At 40.4% G+C, this 26,374-nt stretch overlaps 1 protein-coding gene across 3 annotated transcripts in view; it reads left to right on the forward strand.

Moving 5' to 3' along the window:
* Positions 1–26,374, forward strand: part of lrba (LPS responsive beige-like anchor protein) — a 190,035-nt gene that overhangs the window by 74,421 nt on the left and 89,240 nt on the right. For all 3 annotated transcript variants that reach the window (XM_041035968.1, XM_041035969.1, XM_041035970.1), the window contains exons 36-37: positions 8,629–8,795; positions 23,303–23,427. In XM_041035968.1, the coding sequence (XP_040891902.1) occupies positions 8,629–8,795; positions 23,303–23,427 (292 nt within the window). The remainder of the gene's footprint in view (positions 1–8,628; positions 8,796–23,302; positions 23,428–26,374) is intronic.

The following is a 26,374-nucleotide window of genomic DNA, read 5'->3' on the forward strand; positions in this document are numbered from 1 at the left end:
TTTATAGGTGTGAGATTGCAGTTTGCTGTGGTAAATGGATGACAAAAATAGAAACAATATTCCACAGCTTAAAGCTGAAATCAATAACTTCCCAAACTACCACAGGTGTAGGTGTTCTACTTTATCTTATTATTGGTGGCATGCTGAAAGGCCCATCACACTAAGAGCCCTTTGATAGAAATGTTTAATAGTTTGATGCTTTTGTCCTCTGTCAGTGAATATATTTAGTGAAAACAAGGATGGGGTAACAGTCAGTGAGCGCATATAGAGGAGCGGATCCAATGACTACTTCAGACTTGTCCATCAAGTTTCAGGATCTGTCACAGCAAACCCACAGAACAAATGTTTACTTTTCAAACATAACCCCGTGCTAATCGTGAACACACACAAAAACACACACACTATCACGCACACACTGAAGTAGTATGAGGCGGGAGATCATGTTTGGCACATATCACTAACCAAACATTGTGTAGTGTTAATTTATCCCTGTGCCTCTCTGTCTCTAACTGCGGGCTTGCCCATGAAACATAACTTCCCCCTCCTCTTCCTACCAGTTCTCAGCACAAACGTTGCCATTCACATGTAGCTGCAGGGCCAACTTGGTCCTGACCCATGGGCACCCTTCGCTGCCCCTTTCCCACTCCAACTCTGCTACACCCCCCTCCTCTGCTTTCTAGATCTCACCAAAATCATTTCCTGTCGTGCTGAGATCCTGTCCATTATACTCCCGCTGGGGGTGTATTTTGCCAGTGACAGGAATATGGCATCCTCCCCTCTCTTCCATCCTTCCCTCCCTCATTTCTCAGGAACCTGCCAGCACTAAAAGCTGCAGACAGACCTGAGAGGTGCTGGCCTGAAGGGCCGACTGTGTGTAAACCCACCAACTCCACCTCCACCCCCAACCCTCAGCCCCTGGCCCCCACTTTGCAGTAAAATGTGATGCTTTTTTTAAAGGTTCAAGGAAGGGTCTCTCTTACATTGGGCTAAAGTAAAATCCCTTAAGGGTGTTGAAAGTCAATGAGAGGGGTGGGGGCACAACTCCTGCACATCAAAGTTTGGTCTGTGATTGCTATGTTTTGCTCTCTTCCCAGTATAGGCTGCTTCTCTGTGTGATTGGCATCCTGCTTTCCAGAACCTTTATTACTCACTCTGCTCCAAGTGTCAGTCATTTGCACAGTATTATCTGACATGAACTGACCTTATCATCATCAACGTAGAGCTGAAGTATGTTTTAGTTCAACTAGGTTGATGCAGAAGTTTTTTTACTCCGCTGCCTGCTCCACTTTATGAAAGAATGTACAGCAGTTACGCTCTTACAAAAGTTAATGTACAGTATGTCAGGTTAGGCAGCTGCCTTTAGCTGACACAAGAGCAGCACAAGTAAAAACGGCTTGGAGTATGTTGCCGGACTGGCAGACAGACAGACTTGGCAGCCAGTCTGCACACGACAGCCTCAAATGATCCTGCTCTGCCTCGCGGCCACATGTTTTCTGTGTAACCATGTCCCTATCCCTTCTCCATTTCTCAAACTCCCTGGCATCACTCTGGGATTCCTTGCCTGGCATAGAGAAATCTGGCTCAGCATTGCACATTACAGACTGACTGTCCCAAGCACTCCAATCCCGACTGGCCTTTTTGTTGTTGTATTTCCTCGTTTTGTGTTTCCTGCTGTCTTCTCCTTATGTTTTCATAAGTTTCATATGTTTACTCCTCTTTGGTGAATCTTCTGCACAAAGGTTACCAGAAACAAAACATTTACTATGTGCACTTAATGTCTAAATAAGAAGAGTTGGACATAAGAATAAGCTCTTTTATTTACATAAACCTTTAGCAAGTGCACAGTCATGATGAATTGTCTTTGATGCGTGTTGGGTAAGAGTTCAAATGATCTGCTGTTCTGTTATATAGTAGTTTTTCCACTCATGGCTCTGCCAGCTTTCATTGTCCACTCTGCTTTCCACAGTTATATTTGTGATATATAAATGTTTATATACAATACTACCTGTATTTTCGAGACACTGTGGGCCTGCATTAGTGCGGTGCTGTGTGTAGTCCAATAGGGTCACAGTTTGTTATGTTTCCAAATGAAGCAGCACTATCAGCTGCATGAACTATTACTCAATTGAGAGCAAAGATACAGCTAATGGAAAGCTATGACTTTCCATTAGTTGAATCTTTGTGTTGTCATTTGAAACTTACTCTTTGTTTGCAATCTTCCAGACGTCCTTAATCAGATACCCTCCATAGCGCTTCCCAAACTATGTTTCACAATTGAATTCCCCACTTAAATGCAGTTGTTCCTCAGTGACCTCTGAGAAGAAGTGAACCCCTGATAAGTCTTGCTCTGATATTGCTGTATTGATTTTTGCCTCCATACAAGCTCTGCTTGAGCCTGCTGGAGCCAACGGTTTCATTTTGCACTGCCACAATAAAAATAACAGGCCAATGAAACATCCCCCCTGAGGGCGGGGGTGGGGGGTTTTGAAATAATTTTCAGCTATGTCCCAGTTTTTAAAGCGTTTTTCCTCTGTATTGTGTTACTGTGACACCATAGGTTGGTTATTGTTTTGTGAGAAATAGACCAAAATGGGCCTGCAAAATGACTCATTTTGGCTGTCATTGTGTTACACTGGAAGTGAGCAGATTTGTCCTCCAGTGCCTATTGCCAGAACATGATCTGCATCCTCCTTACGACACAACCATATGGTATACTTTACTGTATGTGAGAAGTTTTCTTTTTTTGGTTAAACAGCAGCACCAAATCTCAGCCAAGGCACCAGAAAAGAGAATAATTCAATACATAAAAACAAATTTATGTTTGCTCCTTGTCAGAGTTTATATCCTTGAGAAGGCATTGATAGAGGAGCCTTTTGATTTAGATACCCGTTTGCCTCAGAGACATAACATATGCTTTCTCTCTCTCCCTGTCTTTCTCCCTTTCTCACTCACACTCTCATTGGGTCTCTGTGGGACAGAATTGAGTTATCTTTGGCCCTGAGAGTAAGTTATTACACAGGACTTAGGGTGAAACAGAGATGAAGATAACTAGGGGGAAATCCAATTACCTTTTAGGGTTCTCTATCTAATAGGATCCTTAATGTGAAGGAGATCTGCAGATCGGATGCTGCTGCCCAGCACAGCAAATGATAGACTCTGATATCTTCCAGAGGAGCAGGAAAGAGAGGGACCCCTAGAGATAGAAAGGAGGAGAGAGAAATCGAACTCCCTCTTTTTATGGGGCTGTTCATTAGGGATGAAATGTGGTGGGCTCAGGGGCACAAGGGCAGATAAGAAGGTCCAGATAGGAAAGAGTGAGCAAGACCCAAGTCATTTCTATTCTCTCTTACCCTACCCTTCTGCTCTTTTTTTTTTTTTTTTATAAACCCCCTTGATTCATCTTCTGCTGTTATATGGAGTAATTGAATTGACTGTCTGAGAGATTCTGTGAAAGCCAGACGATAGCGGCTAATTAGTGCTTGGCGTCATTGTCTTCCCTCTGCTGAGCTTGTAAAACGATCCGGCCCTTCTCCCCACGTTAATGACATTAACATTGAGCTGATGCTCATTATGTTCTATTATCATAGCACTGGTCTCTGGAAACTTGCGCATCACAGACCATCTTACACAGATAAGAGTCACAGAGAGAGGCTGAGTACTGTAATAGCTCAAGTTAGATCAGCTCTGCAATTCAAATATAACCAGCAGGCAGATCAGTTCACTGATTACACAAAAACCTTTTTAAGAGAATTATTTTTTATTGTTAAACCAGAAGCAGACTGCTACACAAAGGTTACTTAAACACACACGGGAGAGCCACAATATCACAGCTCCCAAAGGCTATTTAAACCACATCACATCACAAGCACTCGGACTGATAGCTGCCACCAACTGTAGCTAGCTGTCATGTAGTTGTCGCAACTGTAATGTAGTTTGTCAGCAGGGCTGGATGCCTGGGCATCTCATTATGGGCAAATCTGCTGTCAAGAGAATGAGAGGAAAAAATGGGAAGATGTCTACATTTGTTACAGCATCGTGGCACAACCAGCAGGATAGGGGTGCTCTTTCAAAAAGGCAGATTTGAGTGGGGAATTTCACATAGTGGTAAGACACAAAAAAACACAAAGGGTTTTGGTCTTACTTTCTGTCCATTCTTGGTAGATGCTTTTTTTTTACTGCATAGCATGAATTGTTTCACTAAAGACACCAGGAGAAAGAAAGGGGTGAATTGGGTTACAGAGGATGGTTGGTGAACAGTAAGCTCAGTCCCGCTGTCTTGTCAGCGTAATGAAGTCCCCAGGTACCACAGCTCCCATCATTATGTGTGACCAGCTAACCTCGAAATATGACTTTACTCCACCGTTTCCCTTTGTTTCAGTCTGACACAGTCTCTTTAGTCACAAGGAGAATGTTCTCTTGATTTTTTTTTTTTTTTTTTTTGTTTCAGCAGCTTAAGGTGATCTTGCAATTCTGAATAAAAATTTCCATATTACAATGAATGTCCAGCAAATCAGTTATCTCAGTTTTTTGTGTTGTTATGTGGCTTTTTGCACTTTATTCTTATTTTATTTAGGCTGGTTGTTGGTTTGCTGCTTAAATTTCACTTACTGATAAAGGTTTGTTTTCACATTCGGTCTGAGTTTGGTGCGTCCACCCTGTTTTCCTGATTTCAGGCAACAGCCATTCCAGAAGACATGTATTTTTCATCTGGTCACATCCTTCCTTCATTTGACTATTTTTCACCCTCAGACGACAGTTTAACACGTATGATTTTTCACATGGCATGACCTTGAAGCTGAGCTGGAGTCACCGTAGAAAGATGGCAGCAGCACAGACTGATATAGTGAAAGGAGGGCGCAGTTTTGCAGAGACAAGAGGTTTCTGGGTAGAAGAGATGAAGAGGCTGCCAGCCGAGCATGGTGACCAGTCCATTAAAGATCAGCCACAGACAGTTTGAAGGGAGGAGCAGGGGAGGAGGAGGAGGAGGAGGAGGAGGAGGAGAGAGATACTTTGATAAGTGTTGCGCCTGCGTTAACCTTGATGGCCACTAGCAATGGGCTGATGCCAGCAGCAGGGATCTGTTTCAACTGGATTAGATTATTTTTTTTTCCTCCGGCGCTCAAAGAGAAAAAAAAAATCAATACTTGGGAGCACGGCATGACAGGGGCATCATTTCAGAATTGAAGTGGCTGTCAGGCATTGTCATTTGGTGACTTTTGTTCGCCATTGTACTTTTAAGCCCTCATTTTTCTCCCCCTCCTCTTCCCTTCACTCGTTTCTTTCCTAGCCCATTGTCTGAATTCCCCTGGTGACATTTTATGTTGCAATTTGAAAACTCGAGGGCAAGAGATCAAGTGCAAGAGAATCTCTTTGAAACCAATTGGTGGACTGGTTTGGCATCTACTTTTGTTTAGTGACCCCCATCCTCCTTTCTCATTTCATCCTCTTGTCTCCCTAGACCTCCACTGTGTTCCAGGAGGAATTTATTTGTAGTATATTTGCATTCTGTGATACCAGACAAGGACAAGCCTGATGTCTCGCCTTCCTCTGGACAGTTTTTCTGCCCGTTTGTAAATGAAACCCTCTGGGAGTGCTTGTCGACGGATGTGAGAAATTGGAGATTCTCGCAGAGCGATAGCCCAGCCTTGCAGTGTGTGTAGCCCTGATGTGCCACCAGTGTCAAGAGATTGCAAATCAAGCGTTTTAATAACATCTCCGCTGGTTTTGTTTTTTCCCTCCTGTTCTCCCACAGAACCGTGAGACCCTGGTTTTGTCAGTCGGCGTATTGAAGGCTCACTGTGGCACGGCAACACCACTAGACCTTTCTCTGTCACTCTAATTGATAAACATAGGGCTGATATCTTGTAATGAGCCTTCGTTCTCCAGCCCATTATACTGGTTAACCCTCTCAACCCACAGAGGGAGAGGAGGAGGGAAGCCAAGGCATCATCTGACAACAACTACAGCATTTAGATAAGACCGACACTGGTACAACACCACCACTGTGAGAGTCCCTGCTTATTATTTGTAGGATCAGCATGGCAAAAACATAAGCGAGTTGCAGTGATAACCACGAGAGCAATTTCAACCGCAGAAATTTTTCTTTCCACGCCCCTTTCACTTCTCTTGCACAGCCCATTTCCTCTCCAAACTCCAGCACACATCCATATTTATTTATTTGAACTGTAGATGAATTGTGGGAGACACGGCTCAGTGTAATTGACTCGATTAATGCCAGCCATTATCATTTCGTCTTCACCAAGCTGTCTCCTCCGGCAGAGCAGGCACCCACGCCGGCCGACCCTGTCAGCCAGGCCATGTAATGGAAGGTGCTGCCCATGATTACAGTGTCGCAAGTCATAATGGTCTCACAGCCAGCAAGTTGTGCCCTGGTGGCTGTCTGGGTAGGAAGCTAACAGAGCTTAGTCTGCCGTCCCTTTCTCCTCAGCTGCACTCTTTTAACTTGGTAAATGGAAGTGTTTATATCTGAACATGTCTTTTTATGGTTGTTTTCTTGTCAAAATATGCACACTGACTGCTCCAGTCACTCCAAAGGATGCATTTTCCTACTTGCAAAAGGGAACAGATACTTTTAATTGACTTCTTATGTTTCCTCAACATTCTTTGAAAGGAATGAAAGAGCAGTTTGTTTGAAAATACCCCAAATGCCCCTTTTTAGTGTCCTTTATCCTGTCAGTGGACCTGGATGGAAGTGAACGCAGGATGGTGCCAAGCAGGGAGATTTAGTTATTCGCTTTAACCTTCATAATAACAGAATATAATAAGGCCTTCATAATACCAGTGCATATTCTCTGACTTCACATCAACGGAATGACTACCAGAATTAACAGTGACTTGTCTTTTCCACTTACAAGCAAACCTAACTTTAGGTTTTAATGGCTCTACTTATGTGTTCAGCTTTTTTGGTTGTTATTTTAGGGGTGAGTCTGTGAATTTGGCCTTTTCTCCCGAAGTCGACTTTGGCTTTGGATATGAGAAAAGCCCATTACAGCATGGAGGGTTTGGGTGTTTGGGCAGGATCAACACACAGGTGATGAAGTGTTTGTTTATGGTTATGAGTGTGAACCCGGCACTGTTGATTAGTCCTGCAGACCATACATGTCTCAGACAGGGGCAGATGGAAATGAACTTTTCATAGGTCTGCTACTTATATCTTTTTAAAGGATGGAAATCCACATAAGAATTTATTTTAAGAAAAAGGATGACTCTTATAATGATCTATAAAATTTGTAGATATTTGGGAAGTGTTTTTCTGTTGTTCCAGATTAGATTAGTTTTCTGTTCCAGGCCTATCATACCATATTTTCTGCAAAAAATTGATATTGAGCACAACTGGAATTGTTGGACTTCATATGTCGTGCTCTGAGTCACTTCCTTTGGTCCGGCTTTCCTCTGTGTCCCACTCTGGCTTGCCTTTACCTTCACTGATCAAGATTAATGGGCATGCAACGCACGCACACACTCACACACAGGAAAGCAAAGCCTTCTCTGGTTTAAAATCTGAAACATTTACCCGGCGATTCCTCTTCCATACTCCCTTTACTTTGCTATTTCGCAGGTCATCTTGCTGGAAGGTCAAGGCCCACTTTAATGCCACACAAAGAGACACAGATTGATAATTAAGGCCCAGCAGCCTGCAGAAAAGCCCCTCTAATGTGATTTATACCTATAGATTTTCTGTCAGATATGAAATGTTGTCGTTCAAATTGAAGGGGAGGACCCATTATTAAGCGCTTTACTGGTAACTTTGGGAAAACAGGTTGCATTTGCTCAGCCATGCATCTGGGTTAATACTTACGTTGTGACTGTTGTTCCAGTGGGTCAGTTTTGACAGTTAAATTGATAAGGACAGTAATATACGACTAATGCAGCATTAATAATTGAATGCGTTTTCATTTTTAATACTGCCCTTTGCTTTAGTAGCTGTACTCAGAGCTTGCAGAAGAAAAAAATAAATGCACCGTTGCATGCCTGATGATCTGTATGTCTAGAGGCACTACACATAGCCAGTGTTTTTTTTCTTCGTCCCTTTCCTTATACTCACCTTCAATAAGAATATCATTTTGAAACAGTTCTTTCAAAGCAAGCCATGAGTGCGACAAGATGTTGGAATTGAAATTGGTTCTGAAATAAAGATTGGAAATCAAAACAGAGTTTCAAATTATAGCTGTTATTTTCAGAAGGTGTTTTACTTTTGCCATCGCTGCAGAGTTCAAAGGCCCATTCTGATAACAAATTCCGACAGAGAAAAATGTCCTCCCTGTGCATTGTGGGTATCGTGTTATTTGGTGCGCCGGAGGGCATTAGTAAATACATGTCCACTGTTATTAATCAACATGACAAGAGGACAGAAATGACCCTATGCTTTTCATTTGGTTCTACTCAGAGTAAAGTTTCTATACATGAAAACACTGTGTGCTAGTGTCTGTACTGTTTCTTCCTATAGACTGATTTTGACCCTGTACATTGTATACAAAATATTAATCCATTTATATACTATGTAATTCAGTTTCTTGACACATTTGGATATGTGTGTATTTGCAATGTACACATGATACCTTCACTTGCAAATGTATAATGCATCTTTTCTGTTTTTTTTTTTTACAGTCTAACTGTGCTCAGTACGCAGCAGAGAAGCGAGATGAAGAGAAAATGTGTGACCACCTTATCCGTGCAGCCAAGTACCGCGACCATGTGACAGCCACACAGCTCATCCAGAAGATAGTCAACATCCTGACTGACAAACATGGAGCATGGGGAAACTCTTCCGTAAGGTAAAGCAAAAGCTGTTTCTAAAAACAAGATTAAAACAGAACTTATTAAAGAGATTATCTTTTAAAATATTTTAGATTTAGATTTATTATGTTGGGAGGAAAAAAAAACATACATAGACTTAATACATTTTAGATTATGTACATATTTGATCAATTTTTTAATAGATGGCATTTGTTTCCGGGGTTTAGTTTTATTAGTTTATTAATATTATTTGAATCTATATTTTATGTTAATTATGTTTTGTTATATTTTGAAAAAAAGATGACTGCTACTCTAGTTAATAATTATATAGAAAAGCCTTCACTCAAGGGGATGCACCTGTTTTGTTTTTTTTCATGAACAATGATCATAGTATGTAATTTTGTCACCCTTGAAAATTATTCAAACCACTGCAATGGTTTTAATCTAGTCATAATCTTTCTCATCCCCCAATACTCATGACTTTGATTAAATTAGATTTGCAAAGGTGAAAATGTCAGCTGTGGGCTGAATGATGCATTGACTCGGGAGAGAGATGAAAGCCATTTAAACAGCTCCGCTCCCATTAAGAACAGAGGGAACCTTATCCTCTGTGTTTGTTTCGCCAAATAGGCAGCAGAATCCAATGCAGCTATTCCCTAATGATGGCTATTTGTGCAGGTAGTGTGTAATAGTGAGCTGGAGAGACGGCCGCTGGCTCGCGCTTGTTAGACTGAACCAACTCTCTGGAGACTCGTCTGGCGAGGCTTAGTTTGCTATTGGATCAGGAGTCTATCTCTGGCTGCCTTTGTTTTCCTTCTCTATTTTGTTCTCTTATATCAGGATGTGGTGTATTATTTGTCATATTTTTCTTTCCTTGATCCCATCTCCCTCCCTCTCTCTCCTCCTCCTCCGTCTCTTTCTTTCTATTAGTCTCCATGTGTACTCACACAGGGCTATACTATTTACTATGGAGATTGTGTTCCATGTGCTCTGGCCAGAAAAGTCCCCCATTACTGGTCCTTTATGCTGTTGTGCTATTGATGGTTTTCCTAATGGCTGCCGATGGGCGCAGGGAGCCATTGGCACTGGGCCTTGGAGTGCGGCGCTCTTTTAATAAATCACAATCAGTCCTGTGCCATTACATCAATATTTTTGGTCAATTACTTTGAAGGTCAGGTGGTGCTGCTTCGCACCAGAGCCTGTGGTATGGGAGAATAGGGGAAGCATCTGGTGCTGCAAAGCCCAGAAAATGAATAAGTAAAAGGAAAAGATGAACACGAAAAAAACCCCCAAAAACTCTCAAGCACACCTGCATACCTGCAGGCGTCCCAATTTAAGAGCTGTTCTTTCCCTAATTCCACTCGTACACAAAGCGTGTGGTACTACTACATCCCTGCCTGTAAATAAGAACAGGAGGGGAAGGAGGGACACAAACAATGAAACCCACAACCTTTTTTCCAGCTGTGAAAATGGAATCCAGGAGCACAAAGACAATACGCAGCAATGATTACGACCTTTTGTTGCTTGGGTGTAAAATCCAAGCCTGCCTGCTCACACGCCATAAAAACTGTATTCCCCAAAGTTTCCATTCAATAAAGAGTCTGAAAATGAAAATATTATTTTCTCACAAGCTGATGGGAATTGTTGTTTCCTCACGGCAGGCATCTAATATCTTTTGACATAGTGTGACCCGCCTGAATGCAATTTGTGTCTTAATATCCAGCTTACAGCAGCCCTGGCCTCTGGAGAAAAGAGGTGTTAGGTGATTTTCCCTTTTCCATTCTCTGGCTTTGTCTTTTCTGTCTTTGGTTCTTCTCTCTCTCTCTCTCTCTCTCTCTCTCTCTCTCTCTCTCTCTCTCTCTCTCTCTCTCTCTCTCTCTCTCTCTCTCTCTCTCTCTGTCCTCCTTTCTCTTCACAACACACAATTTCTTTTCTCTTTTTCCCTCACTCCTTGTCCTTTGCTCTTTCTGGTTTCACTAGCTACTTCAGTTGTAACGCCGAGTGTCCAGGGAGGATTCCTTCCACCAGACATAGGCAGTATCTATCTGTCATCTAGTGTCAAGACATAGACAGATCCACAGCCAGACAGATAGGGCGACTACCTGTCCATCCATACATTCCTGTCCCAGTGCCTTGAGACTCAGGTGTACAACATGCCAGCCTGCTGTCTTTTTAAGAGGGGAAAAAAGTAAATGAACAGGTAGCAAGATGGCCACAAATGAAACAACTGGCAGATGTCATTTTTTTCTCTCCACATCTCTCCAGTTTTTTTATTTTTTTCCCCTTTGAGCTTGGGTCCACTGAGCATCCAGCCTGCTGTGGTGTTTACTTGGGTCAGGAATCATCTTTCATTTATATGACACCTAGACAAAGTCGACGGACAGAGAGGGGAGATGAGGGCAGATGATGGAGAACGCCAGCTCGCAGTCTCTGGGGACATGCACTACTCTCCTCCTTTTTCCCTCTCATACCTTCTCTTTATTGCATTCTAATAGGCTGACTAATGTACCATGGAAATTCACTCTGGATGCAGGAAGCAGGGAAAGTAAAAGGAAGATGACTGCAGCAGAAAAAGGTTGTAGTGTGATGTAGAAGCAGTGTGCACACTTTTTATCCAGAGCTGTTTTTGACAATCTATTGATGTTACCAGTCTTTTTGAGGAAATTGGAAGCATTAGTCAAGATGCAGAGGTTTAGGTATACTCCCTGGCATTTGCTGCTCTCTTACTTTGTCTTTTTCTTTTAAGGCTGCATCAGCACCCTTTTTATTCCCGGTTTACTCTAACAATCCTCACCTACAGCCAGTCCCCCCAAAACATACACACCCCGAGCACCAACTCCTCTCCCTCTGCTCCTCCTCTCTCATATAAGCAGCTCATTTTCTGCAGCACCACTGCTCTAATGGACGCCCTTAGGCTAGAGGCTTCCCAGCCAAGGGACATCCATCTTTTGGCATGTCAAACTCCCGCCCGGCAAAAAATCTTTGTGATGTGCACTCCAATTTTTCTTCAGTAAATCAAATCTTCCTTCCTTCAGAAAGACGAATGCTTCAGGGTTGGAGTGTTATAGAGAAAATCAATGCCGGCAAAATTGAAACAGTATGCCCCCGTATTGATCGGCCTTGTGAGATCGAAAACGAACAGCTTTGTAACTGTTCCTCTGGACAGTTAGCTGACCTGTAATGGACAAACTATTGATATTAGCATTACTATTTTATCTTGTGCTATGTCATTTCACCAGCACACTATTGAGGGAAAGAAGTCGGGGCAGAACGTTCACAGTCCCACAAAAGGATTTTTCTCTCCTATCCGCTAATGATACAGCAGAGGACACTGAATGGTGTCTGCACAAAATACTAATGGTTTTGTCTTACCACTTGATTTGATTTTAATTTTCTTTTTTTTTTTTTGGTTAGGTTCTTTTTTAACATCTCTTCAGATAATCTGGGTAAAGCAACTTATAGAAATTAATTCTCAATTAGATATTACTATTATTTTTGTTAGCATACATCAAAAATCCATTAGAAGTGCAGCACTGTACATGATGCATAAACAAGTAAGCACAGAGCAAGAACTGTAATATCCATTTTCTACACTACTACTACTCATCTCAGCCGTTCATTAGTGTTGCAGTTAAAGATTATTTTCATTACCACTTGGATATTTTATGATGTATTAATCCTATACACTGGAAAAATATCTGAACCTAGAACTTGTGAATTGTTACTATTTGACAATTAATATATTTTAAGAATATTTGTTACTTTATTTTCTATGGATTGATTAATCAATTAATTGCTTCAGCGCCAGCAGGCATTAGCATGAAATGCATAACCAGAGTAAGCACAGAGCAAGAAGTATATGTATGTATTTTTCATGACCTACTGACAACTGTCTTTGTATGCCAGTACTTACCTGACCTGCAACTAATGATTGTTTTAACTTTCAGTTCATCTCTTCATTATTTTTGAGATTAAGTTATTGTTTAGTCTTGCCACAGCCTAACCCCACAGCCTCCAGATTTCTTTCTTCTTTTTGTCTCACCAGTGCCTAAAGATTTATTTAATTTGGGTGATATAAAAGAAAGAAAAGCAGAAAATCCTCACATTTAAAATCCTGTAATTAGCAAATGATCAATCAGTTTTTAGATTCGTTGTTAAAGGCCCCGACAACTTGTTTTCATATTTTAATTATTTCTGTTATATAATTAAATATTCATAAATTAGAATTATAAGTAAAGTTTGGAATAAAGACACCCCCAGAGTAGGTATTTTTTAGTTTAAAACTCAAAATCATGGCTTAATCAAGACTATGTGGGTGTGCAACCTACAGACAAAAACACAAATATATGAATCTATAGACTGAAATAATAAAAACAGTTTGGCACAGTTTTTATATTGATGTAGGACACCACTACGCATGTTAAGAATCTGATTGAGAAAAGAGGTTTTTCAGGGCCATTAAATCATTTTCTGTTGAAGAATCAAATCAAATTGCACCACTACTGCTCATTTTCCTTTAGTCATAACAGGCCTTGTTAGTTTTATCCCTTTTGTTGAGCCTCCTCTTCTGGATTACAACTGTATCGCTTCCAAGTAATCAATTAATAATGCTCTGAACGTACCATTGAGCTATGCTCGCTGCAGTGAGGACATTCATGTTCACATAGTATTTTCTTTAAATAAATGATAGCATGAAGCTGCAGCAGCCAGATTCATCTCTACTTGTGTACGTTCATTCCAGACTTAAATCACAATTATGATACATAATACTGAATGTAATGCATGTGTTAAAGCCTAGGTCTGCACAATGTCTGCTCTGCCTTGCGTGCATGTTTTATGGACACGCTGTACATTATGGCTGCGCTGGTACTGTGCACGCAGAGCTGAAAAAGGAAATGGGACTCCAGCACGTCAGTGGAGATTATAACCATAGGAAACAAGAACATAACTGTTTAGAGTACACTGGCTCTCGGAAATGCACGACACGAGAGGGGCAGGAAGAGAAAGAGAAAGAGAGAGGGCGATGAATGGAACGGGGGGTGAGAGAGAGAGATATTTGTCATTGAAGCATCAAAAGTTGAGATGGAGACAAAGACAAGACAGGGACATTTTTCCCCCCACATCCTTTCCTCTAGCTACGGTATATACTAAGCCATACCAATGAGTAATTGTGTAAATCTGTATGTACAAGGTTGAGAGTGTGTCTTGTTTGCTGGATGAAAAACTGTGCAGCTGCTGACTTATCTGACCATCAGATTGCCTTTGTTGTATTTGGGAATAGAATAAACACTGCAGATCCTCAGTCTTTCTTGATTCTGATTTATACAACAGATTTTTCAGTTGTCATTTCTTCCCTCTACATTTTTACTGAGCAACTCAATATTATTTGCTCTCCAATTTTTAAGGATTAGCTAATCCTTTTGTTTCAAAACCAATTTTTTCGTAAAATGTTACAGCAAAATTAAGTCAGGAAGGTTGTTGAGTTGCATCTGCAGGAGATAATCTTTTGAATTAGCTCTTCGTCACATTGAAAAAAGTCCATTACTTTGCACAGTGCTTAACTGGTCATTTTAACTGGTAATGGCTTTTGGTTTGCTTATAAATACTTGCAGTCTAAACACAAACATGACCCGATGTACTGAGCAGTGGCAGCTGTAACAGTCAGCAGCTCCCGTCTCATCTAAGGCAGAGACAGTTGTTTCCTTTAGGACCACGTCCCCACTACTTCAAAATCAATTAGCTGGGACTCCAGTTGTGGTCATCCATCTGCCTTGATACCGTCATAAACATATAGCATAAACATGATGAAGACATGCGAGCCTGCCTTCTCTTATGTTCATCTTTGTGAGGAAGACTCTTAGTATCACGCAGAGATCTCCAGCACCAACATCCTTAAACGGGTTTAACTTGAAACCCTCCACCTCATTAATCATGCACAGTGACATGTGTCTGGGACAGAAAAGTTGTGACGGGGACAAAAAGGATGTTCTTTAAATCTCTGGGGGGACTGTTCAAGTTTGACAGACGTGCGTTCCATCAGTTCCATAAAATAACGTGCCACGAGGGCCCTACCGTGCAGTCTGGCTCATGGATATGAATAAGAATATAGCCTTAATGATAACATTTACCTCAGCTGTATATACAGTACAGTGGCTGGGGTTGTAAGGAATAGTAACAAAGTGTCATGGTGGAACATATTAACAGCTGATGATGTCCATATGTTAGCATGGTTAAGTGTGGCAGTATAGACTGAGACTCAAAAAAATGGCTCAGTGGATCCTTTAAAATGACAAAAAAAAGTGGTTAAGTGAAAATGATTTTTTTTCCACAAGCATGCAGTGGTTAGCAACCCTGTTTTTTTAAAACTTTTTAAACCAGCCCTATCACATGAACTTAACCACCCCTTCGATTTTCATGTTCCATCACAACTATGAAAAAGTTGATATTGTTGACATTGGTCTTGATTTTTGATTTTTATGCTAGCTTTTAGGCATCTTTATTTCAGTAGCTGTGATCAATTTTACATTTGCACTCAAACTATTTGGAGCTGCAGACGGTGAGCATTTCGACTAGTTATTTAATTTTCACCTCACATCTTTTTGCAGTCCTAACTGTATGTTTGTTTTCCTCCCAAACACAAATATCTGGATACATTTTTAACCAAATATTTTTTTTTTTTTCACATAAGCAGAGCTCTTTCACATGTACACCCTAACAACTACCCCTCTGAGGTACAAGTATCCCTTTTTGGGGGTGGCACCACCGGGTTAAAGTACTGACCACATAACATATACATATTGCTATAGTGTGTCACCTAAGCTGTAGGTGAGAATGGACACAAGGTTTTCAGTTTAACCAATTCACTATAACCCATTTATTCCTTTTGGATCCTCTTCATTGTTTTTGCCCCATCGGTATTGTCCATTCTCTTCCCTTTCCATCCCTAGCAGCTCAGAAATGTAATGGAATCCTTGTTATGAAGTATGAATGAAGGCGGCCATCCCAGAAAGACCAATTACACCACCCTGCCTCGCTGCCTCGCTGCTCAGTGTGACTCTGTAGCAACTCTCAGATTTATGAGTTTCATATACCCTTAAGAAAGTATATGGCCTTGGTGGAGCAAGGTCATGATAAAAGGGTGCTGATCAATATCTGAATGAAAAACCATTTGGGAAGTTTTTAGGGCTTTTTTTCTCCTCCTTTCTCCCTGGATGCAATATCTGCCGAGTATCGATTGTCCGGGGCCAGTAGTTAGTCAAAGGCTATCTCCTTTGACTAACCCCTTTGCAGCGTGTCAGCCCCCCCCCTCTTCCTCGTGATAGATTGGTATGCTTCTAGCCACTGTAATTACACCATGGGACCAGCAGGCCATTTATTTTGCTACTTTCACCATTTGCCAAAAAATCGCCTTTATCTTTAGAATCCAGCACTTTCTTGTGCAACTAAAGCAGGAAAAAGGACACATAAAACACCGATGTTCCCCAGTATAGAGAGTGCGAGACTGAGGGTCATCCTTTACTCATACATCTTTAGCCTTTATTCTTTCTGTACATTTACTTAACACCCCCATTCCTTTGTCTTAGTTCAAGTTCAGCACCACCCTTATAGGGAAAAAACCAGGGGAGTTTGACGTTGAAGCTCTGTGATTTTAAGAGCTGATATTGATAATAGATCGACTGAAATTCTTTTACAGCAGTTGAGTTAGTCACAGTTAGTTGTAGATATTTGGTAAATGAAAATGTTTTTGATAACATAAAATAGAAATCAACAAGTCAGCTTTATACACAATACCACTTTATTAGGGATACGTGTGCAATCTACTGCAAACCGATACAAAAGTGCTGCCATAAATTCTGCCTTTACAAAGTTTTGAATTTTTGTTGACACTGTCAGAAATGTTCAAGAGAGGTGCTTCTAATTCTTTGTCCTCCATATTTACATACATGAGGGAGGCAGAATTTTAGAAGCCCCTCTGAATAAAATACATTCCTGTACAACACCACCATGACCGTGATGGTAAAACATAATTGAATCTCTGGCTGAACATTTCCATTTGATTGCATTAGACTACACAAATGTACCTAATATGGTGTATATGTATATAAAAGGACGCCTTTATCTGGGTGGATGCTACTGTTGTTGTCATTGTTCTTTTGTTTGTTTTGTTTTTAGTTTATCTTCTCAAATGAAGCAATAACTACATGGCCATTATAGTTAGTCAGACTTATGTTTATATGATCGTCTCAATCACCTCGCCGTGGAATTGCTGCACTTGACACAGACACACATGCACTGTGCTATAAGTGCTGTATAATGGGCACAGCGTTATGATGGAGAGAGGGGAGGAGGTGCTCATGAATAGCAGACAGCCTCGCTAGATGAGATTGCAGAGCCTTGCACTCCTGTATCACACTGAAGCAGGACGCACTGGTATACAGGCATGACTGATTTGTTTAATAAAGTAGTAAAGAGCTAACAAGCAAGATCAGTTTCTTTTTTTTTATCTAATTATGTGCTGTTTCATAAATTAAACTGAAATTTGTGATGGTTGGCTTTTTATTCCAGATTTGTGCTTTTTTACAAACTCTCCTACTGTGATACTGCTTAGTTGTGGCATTTGAGCTGTAAAGTCCCATAAATGTGGACTTTTGGACCTAAAAAAAAAAAAAAAAAAACCTTCCCTAAAGCTGACCTTGAGCCTCACCGCTGTGTTTTTCTTTTGGGGTGTGTTGGAAATGTGGGTACGAGTTCAGATTTGTCATACCATTCAAGATCAGCTCTGAAAGCTAGAGGTCAGAAGATTATTACAATGGGCCAGTAATGGCAGAATTATGCAACTCCGGTCCACTGGATGCCCTCATTACCTCGCTGTGGTGGTGATAAATGGCCTTAAATGCATGTTGTCAAAATCACAGGAAAAATGTGACTCTTCATCAAAAATACAGATGGTACCACTTCAGTGCTGTTGCAGTGGACGTCTGTATATACTATTTATTATGTCTTTGATGCTCAGATAATATTCATGAGGCAAACACTGAAGCTATTTTAACATTAACGAATAAATGTTTTTCATTGGATTGGAAATAGTTGTTTTTCACAGCATGTTAAACATTCCTGTCCTTTGGTCAATATTTACAACCTTACTAAACACAGCACTTTTACCTCCCATGAAATCTGATATAATCGGTGTATAATTGTCTGGCTTTTTGTTGGTGAATTTATACTGAGTGTAATTGCTGCTAATTGGAAGCTGCACGCTAAGCTGGCGGTAATTAGGGCTCGATTTGCATTATTTCATTTGGCTGCACTGCATTGTGGGGAGTCTGAAGCCTTTTGCCTCCCACCCATGGGAGCACTTTGATCCTCACAAGCCGGTGATGTTGCAGAGATGCAATATCACTCCCTCTATTTTTTCAGATCGCTATTTGAAAGCTCTTGGATAAATTGGAGTTAATTGGGAGGAGTGGTGGGTGCTTATGTTGTCTTGGTAATTTGAATGTGTGCACTCTTGTGTATTAGCAGGAGATTCAGTGAAAAGGGAGTTAACAAGAGAGTGATAACCAAAAGATGTACATGGACTTGTTTCAGTGTGAGTGAACTCATGTGTAAGCCAGATTTTAAATTTAGTTTTTTTGTTTAATTTTTTTTCTCTCTATCACTTGAATGCTCTTTCATTAAATATAAAAAAATATATTTATATAATATAAATATATTTTTCATTACATATCAGATCACTCAATGCACAATATTTAAATTCTTAAAAAAAATAGACAAATTAAATGACTTGATCCTGTGAATAATAATAAGGATGGGCAAGATTACATGTGGACTGTCATTTCAGTGAATAAGATGGAAATGCTGCTGGGTCTGTGACCCTAACATTACCTCTGCTAAATCTTGTACACAACATTAACCGAGGTAAATTAACATACACACATGTAGATGGTTTCCTGTACACATCATTGGAGAGGGAAGGATAAGCATTAATGCACATATAGAAAATCACTTCGGCAAGACTTAATCATGCCAAACAATTTCAGTGGGAAGGTATTTGGTCCTGTTTCATTTTAATTTGAGTCTGGAGATACCTTCGAAGCGATCGCTGCCACCGTTTGACAAAGAGCCAGTGCTCCAGCAACCAGTCCTCAACATGACAAATCCTCAATCTATTCCTGCTCTCCCGTTTCTTCTAAACACATGGTTTATGCAAATCAAAGCAAAATGATCCTGGGGATAGCAGCAATGTTTGAGCAATTTGAAGACTGCCAATAGGAACTGGCATTAATATAAAATAAGCAAGGAGAGAAATCTATTCTGCATATGCAGGTCTCATTGACTGTACCCAAATTAATTTAGCAGAAAGGTTATGAATGACTGTTTGTGCCAAAGTGCAGTCGCTTGTAGTGATATATGAAAGCATATTCACTCTGCATGTCCTGCTTGCTATGATAAAGGTCATGTTATCATTTACATAATATCAAATGCTTTGAAGATAAACCCATGCAAAGCATTAGTAGTTTCTGTACCTCTCCATGTTCCACCAGGTAATTTCCACCTTTCCGAAAAAGCCGAATTCAAATAACCTGGAAGGAAATCTTATGTTTTTAATGTCAGTTTTAAAGCAAGAACAAACTTTTAAAGACTGAAAATGGTGAAAAATCTGTGATGCAGCTGTCTCTGGACAGTCCTTTCTGATTGGATGTTGATGGATGATAATCATTTGTCCTTGTCAGCAAATGAACAATCGTTGCCATTCAAACAGCAGCGCTATCAGACCTGCCGAGACAATCTATTAACATGTTTAAACCGGCCGTTTGATAATGATAAGCAGCAATGCTGGCCATCATACACAACTAGTTGGAGACCCACTAATCTCAGTAATATGTGATGATTAATAGAGGTGACTTCGGTTGGGATTGTTTTAGGGTTTCTTAATGTTAGATTAGTATTAAATTTAGGATAGGATTAAACCTTAATACCTCCCAAGGGAAATAGGGTTGGTGCTGCAGGAAAACTATAATAATGTACAAAAAAAGAAAGAAAAAAATACCATCAAGAACCTTAAAAAATATAATCCATTCATCTATAAAATTAAAATAAAAGTTAAACATTTTATAGTATTTTAACTGACACTTAGTACCACTGACCTTATACTGACTAGTGCTTTAAAAGCACAAGTTAGAGCAAGATGAAATAATGTGATTTCAGTCACCAGCTGTCATATTGGGATACATTTGTGTAAATGGATGTGCTTCTTGCTTGTTATGTGGGTAAACAGCACAGATGTGTCAGGGAATGGTTTATTGTAGAGGACATCTTTAATGTAGCTCACTTGGCCCTCCACTTTTCTAAATGCTGTTCTTTCCAAATAAGCATTTCATTAATCACGAACCAGCTCTCATTCTGAACACTCCATACAATTAAACCATTTGTTTTGTATGTCACCAAGCAATGCCAGATCTACTTGGACACCAGCTCTGTTTTGATGGTAATGGACAATTTAGTAGCGCAATTGAAATCTTCAAGAACCCACCAGTAAAATATCTTCTTGCAGCGTGTTGATAGTTTGTGTTGAGTTTATTAAATTGAAGGCATAACTGTTTTGTTAACTGATTAGGGAGTAAGAGCATCAGGGCCGCATAAAAGGAGAAACCTGAGCTGCCCCATTCCCCCTCTCTGTTGGTAAACTTGTTCAAATTTACAACTCGCATCTTGAAGAACATCCAAAAGATGTTTAAAGAAAAGGGGAAAAAAAGGTAATTAATCTTTACTACCTCACATAAAACTCTTCCGGACCCTGTTTCATCAGTAGCCAATGTGGTCTACATTAGAAAGAATAGGTATGGCTCAACATTTTCTTCGTAACACGTGCAAACCCAGAGCTTCATGTAAGGCTCTCAAGCAGTGATGTATATTCAAGCAATGCTTACGATTTTAAGGAACACACACACACTCCGTCTCTGTGTGTGTCTCTCCGCCACTTTCATCATCAGACAACAGTCACTTCAGGCTTAACGAGCGGCCTTCCAGACACCTTTTATGACCGAACTAATTACTAATTACACAAGTGGTTGGCGTGAGCCACAGCACAACGCTGGCCCTTTGTTATTTTAATTGTTGTTATTTTGAAGAATTGCTCTTCAGTAAATTCTGCCAGGGATGCCCTAGGAGGATGGATGAGCTCTGAATAATTTATCATCTTTGTGGAAACACACTCAGTGTACGGTATGGGGGGTTGCATAGCGCTCTACATCTCCATTCTTGTTACGGTGGCGCTCATCAGGGATTGATGACGAGGTATCTTTCATCGTCCGTCCACCTCTTCTAGCACCCCATCATTAGGGCTTCCATTGTCGCCTGTTCATGGTGTGCCGGATGAATATGACTGGCAGAGGTGGTCCCCCCATGCTGTGACTAATTACTCCAGCCAATGGTTCCCCTCCTGATGGATTAATGTGTATTGTGTGAATGGGACAGACCCCCCTCTTCCATGAGATGAGAGACGAGTGCGTCCTGATTCGGAGCTGTGCGCCATGCACAACCTTGATAATTATTTTCATAGATGAATGCCATTGCAGGCAGGATGATGAAGTGGCCATTTGCGTTCAGAGACTATCACATGCAAACATGGAGCAGGGTCTTTGTCACTGGAGCGAAATCTGGTCCTGCACAGACCTGCGTCCCCAGAGTCTTTCCAACTTCCATTCTGCACACATACACACACACTGTCTCAGTATTTACAGCTCCAAATATGCTAAATCTGTATTCATTTTTCTTATAGTTTTCATTGCACTAAATACTGTCAAACATATAATATTTGTATTCTATGGCTGTACTGTATGGACCAAATTAAATGCGTTCAGCAAACTGCTTTACATCCAAACTTAAAATATGAGCAGCAGCATTTTGAGACAGATTTTTTTCTTTTTTTCAAATACTTCAAATAATCAGTGGTTTTCATTAGCCAAGGCATACAAGGTTTTAAAGGACCCGCTTGGAAATTGTATTTGTTTGCTTGCGTAAAGCTCCTTTCCCTTTTAGAGGCCCCTGTGTGATCATTGGTGTTGGACTGAAGATTTGTGAGGAGCCCCCAGCTAGAGCAGCGTTCAAGAGTAGAACACATAAAGTATGCTGGGGTTCTCCCGTCAGAGCTTATGCCACTGAAACCATAAACTGTGTCTTCCTACACCTTCACAGGATACACTGCAGCCACTTATGAACGACCTAGTCATGATTTTAAAATTTTGCTTTAGACTGTGTTGTTTGTTTGGTTTTTTTTTTACATTACTTTGGTTTTTGCTCACTCTTTTTCTATGGAAAAAGAAAAGTGGGTGACTAAGTGTTTTTATGAAGTACATATCTAAATTTATGTTTTATTATTTACGTTTACCTGCTGATCAGCTAATTTTCATCCATCTCACAGTGGTATTAAAGACATTTGCAGTATTTCATCAAACACTGTAAATTCCTTCAGAGAGTATAAAGACCAGATAGAAACCCAACTAGAGTACAACCTCAGGAAAAGCCTAGGGTAGGACTTTCGTGTTTCCTAAGTGTTTTTTATTCATGAGAACATTTAGTTCAAGTAAAACAGCTATTTGATTTGAGTCCAACTGTCAGGATTTAGTCTCACTGAAGATCCAAGTGCATGTTGTTTCTCCTTCCGCACCTGAGTTGTTAATCATTAACACATGAGCAGTTTTTACATTTTGACAAATGACGGGCTTTGTTGTTCGGTAGAGTTTAAATTAAAAAGCCTTTTAAATTGGAAGAATAAAAAATTGCCATTGTAATTCAAAAGTGATTTTCTTGTGCTCTGTGGTGCCTCTGGGCCATGGATAATGAATATTTTAGATCATATTTTAATTAAATCACTTTCAAAAATCAAAGTGATATTTCATTATAGACAGGTACACAGTATACAGGCACGATGCTATATGGCAGTGACTTCTCATCAAAAGCTAACACTTTCTTTTCCTTTAGAGCAGAATGATTTACCGACCAGGCCTGGTAAAGGGAGATGTAAATTGGTAAGAAAAATTTAGCCTATAGACATTGATTAATATTGGTAATGCTATCCACCCCCTCCTCTGTGTTTGTAATGGCCTTCTCCTTATCCTGCTTGCCATGAGTCCTGACAAGAGGTATCCTGCTGGGCTTGAAATGAGCCTAGAATGGAAGCACGTGCCACAAAAGTGCATGGAAAATGATCACGCTGTCATTTGCTCATTCCTCTGTGATGGTACTTAGTGCTCAGTTCACCTTCTCAGAGAGAAAGAGGGAGGAAAAAAGAAGGCAAATAGAGAGAACATCTTAGCCTCTGAGAAGGAGATACTGTCAGTGTCAAGGACAGGGATACAATGATTTTGAGTCTAAAAGTGTGTGTAAGGGAATGTTTTTAAAGAGTGATTCTGATGGTTAAAAAAAAACACCAAACACAATGCTGGCTTTATGTACTCTTGCTCGGACCGAGCGCTAATGCTGGGCTGCTATACCATGCTGGCTGGTAATTGCTAACACATGTGCTACTTCTGTCTCGTTGCAGCCGGCCAAGGGAGTTCTGGCGCCTGGACTACTGGGAGGACGATTTAAGGCGGCGACGTCGCTTCATCAGGAACCCCTTTGGATCCACTCACTCAGAGGCTACGCTCAAAGCCGCGGCCGAACACGGTCAGTCCCATGCACCACGTCCCCTCATCCCTGTCTGTTGTTTGCGCTCCCTGTCTTACTCGCTTGGTGGTAGCACCAGGTACAAGGCAATAAAAATTTGTCTTCCCATTGCAATAAAAGATTTATTGTACCACAAGACACAGTAAAATAGCACCCTCATTTGAATTTCACACAGGTAATTTCATACCCTGCGTCCCATTATGCAAAGCTGGGCTAATAACCAGAGTGTTAGCACGGATTTAATCAGAAATTCAGTTTTAAACTGAGTGGCTGTGAATAAAATGAAATGTGAAAATTTGTCATTCTTTTTTCCTTCACTGCATCACAGTGGCTGATATCAGTGGTAAGTAACATTCACGCTCTCCCTCTTCTGTTTGTCCTCAAAGAGATTTTTACGTTCCACTGAGGGGTCATTTCGGGATTTATGCCTTTGATGCATTCCTTTGTAGCATAATTGGCTTTGCCCCTTGTAGTCAAAATGAAATGTATTTTGAGTTGTGCAATTATGGTTAATTTATTGATTTAATGTCTGATATTGTCAGATTTTGTATTGGTCCTTAAGGTTAAATATTATGCTAGTGAAATGCAAACACTTTTGTTGAAGAAAGAGCCCACATTGTTCTTTGAACCTCTTAAAGAATAGGGAAAATTAAATGTGGTTTGGAAAAACTTCATCAATGCTCTGCTATTACCCTAAGAGTTGTCATTAAAAGTAATAACATTGATTACCCTTTCCTTTGGAATTGGAATAGATCCCATTAGCTGTCCACCACTGTTTCGCCATTGTTTTGGTGAACGTCTCCATAAAGACAGGTGCAGATTTTCAATAAGCCTTGTCTGAGAACAACTTGAAATCCCCAGCAGTTACTTATAACCATAGGATCTAAATGACACATGTCCATGCATTAACGCAAGGAGTCGCATTTCTCTTCTAGAGTGCATGTAATCCCCCATTTCTGCAAAGATTCAGCACACACCAGGGTTTGCAATCACCGTCATGCTGGGCCAACATTTACCAGTTCAGTCAGTTACTCTCTCAAATGCATGGCCATTTCTGGACCAAAAATGTCCTTATTGTGTCACCTGCAAAAGTCCCTTAAATGTGACATCATTCCCAAAGACAAATCGCAGGTGTGACAGGAGTCAATAAGAATGTGATCTAAAAGCAATAAGTGTTGAGGATCTGAGGATCCTGGGAGACTTCTGGTCTGCAGTAATGACTGCAGTTTGCAAGCAGCTGGAGACTGAGGCCACAGTCCAGCTGGTCGCTGTTTCTCTGCAGCAATCCTCTGAATTTTACTTTGTTTCCATCTTTATTCCTCTTTGTTTACCCTTCAGCTATATCATGACAGAGAACAGACATATCACATATGGCTCTGTCACCAATTCTTTTAGAAAATGTGTTGAAGGCATTCTGTGAGTTGGTTTATTTGGTCTGGTATTCAATTTTATTCAAAACTGTTTCAGTTTATGTGCAGCATATATTCATCACTGGAGGGAAAAAAAAAAAGACAAATTCCTGCAAACAACATTTGGTTTCAAAGTCAAGTCTGTGTAAAAATAGCCAGCAGCCAGTTGTGGCAAGGGTATGCTACCTCAAGAGAGTATGCTGCCTGGCTGAAATATGGGAATATATCATTAAAATAACTCTTTGACATTGAAGCCTGACGGCATCCATTTTCTGATGTAACCTTTCGTCTTGTTTTAGTCGACCCGACATTTGTTACGGAAGTGCAGCTCAAGATGAGAATGCAGGGCTGAGTTTTCAAACAGAGCACAAAGGTCATATCTGGCTGTAATTATATTCATCAGATGCAGAGGGGAAAATGCAGTCTCACTCCCTAAGAAAATATTTAGTATATGATCAAGCCCGAATTTACCCTAATTTTCTAGCTACTTGTGGCAGCACTTTTCAAATCTCACACATGATCATAAAATTAGAAGCAATGGAAAATATTTAGCATTTTTTACTTGGCGATATATTACAACAAAGTTTTATTTTTCCTTTTTAAGGAGAGGGAAATGTACGTCTCTTCCCTGATACATGGAGAAAAATGTGCATTTCTGCATTTAGGATACGGACAACTGTTATCATTCATACTGTGCCAAGATGATTTCCACAGGAGTGTGTGGCTGCTGTGTAGGCTTGAGTAGGCTGTTATGTATTTATGGCCGGGAAGAACCATCTTTTCTGGGGATTGATTCTGTCTGGTCCGGGGCCCGTCTACCAGAGGTGGCAGAGTAAATACCTGAAGACTAATGTCTCTGTTCTGGTAATCAATACTCGCCTCATGACCACACTCCTGGCTACGCTCCCGTTAAAAACAAATTTGTTAATTTTGACAATTTAATTGCTGTGACCATGCATGCCTTGAGTTGTATAAGCAGGTAGTTGAACCTCTCAGTCGGGAAATGGGGTCTTGGAAAAAGTGTAACCTGTTGGGATTTATGCACGTTTTCTGCTCCCTGTGTGATGAGTGATGAGGTTGAAGTGCCCTGGTAGATTTTTTTGTTAACGTGGCGTGCCTGCTCTTTGCATTGATTGTTCAACATGGTAATGTTTTTAAAGTGGACTTTAATTTAAATGACACCTTGAATTTTAAAAAGATAATGATAGTTGTGAGTGTGAATCTAACTTTTTTTTCTACGCTTTCAATGTACCCTGGATTTTTTTTTATAATAGTTTAATATTGGTTAATTCCATATTTTATAGTAACACAATTTGATTAGAAAGTTTGATTGTTTATGTCCAAGTACTCCAAGATGAACCACAATTTCATCAGTTTGAATGTTCCACAGGATTCCAGTTCCACACACACACACGCACACACACACACACACACGCACACAACTACCAAAACCTCAGGGTTGTCATATTAAAATAAGAAAATAATAAACAGTATAGGAACAGGGGGAGTTAGAGGTTAGCACACAGCCTATCACTTAT

This window comes from Toxotes jaculatrix, chromosome 4 (genome assembly GCF_017976425.1).
Source record: "Toxotes jaculatrix isolate fToxJac2 chromosome 4, fToxJac2.pri, whole genome shotgun sequence".
NCBI classification, from domain to species: Eukaryota; Metazoa; Chordata; class Actinopteri; family Toxotidae; genus Toxotes; species Toxotes jaculatrix.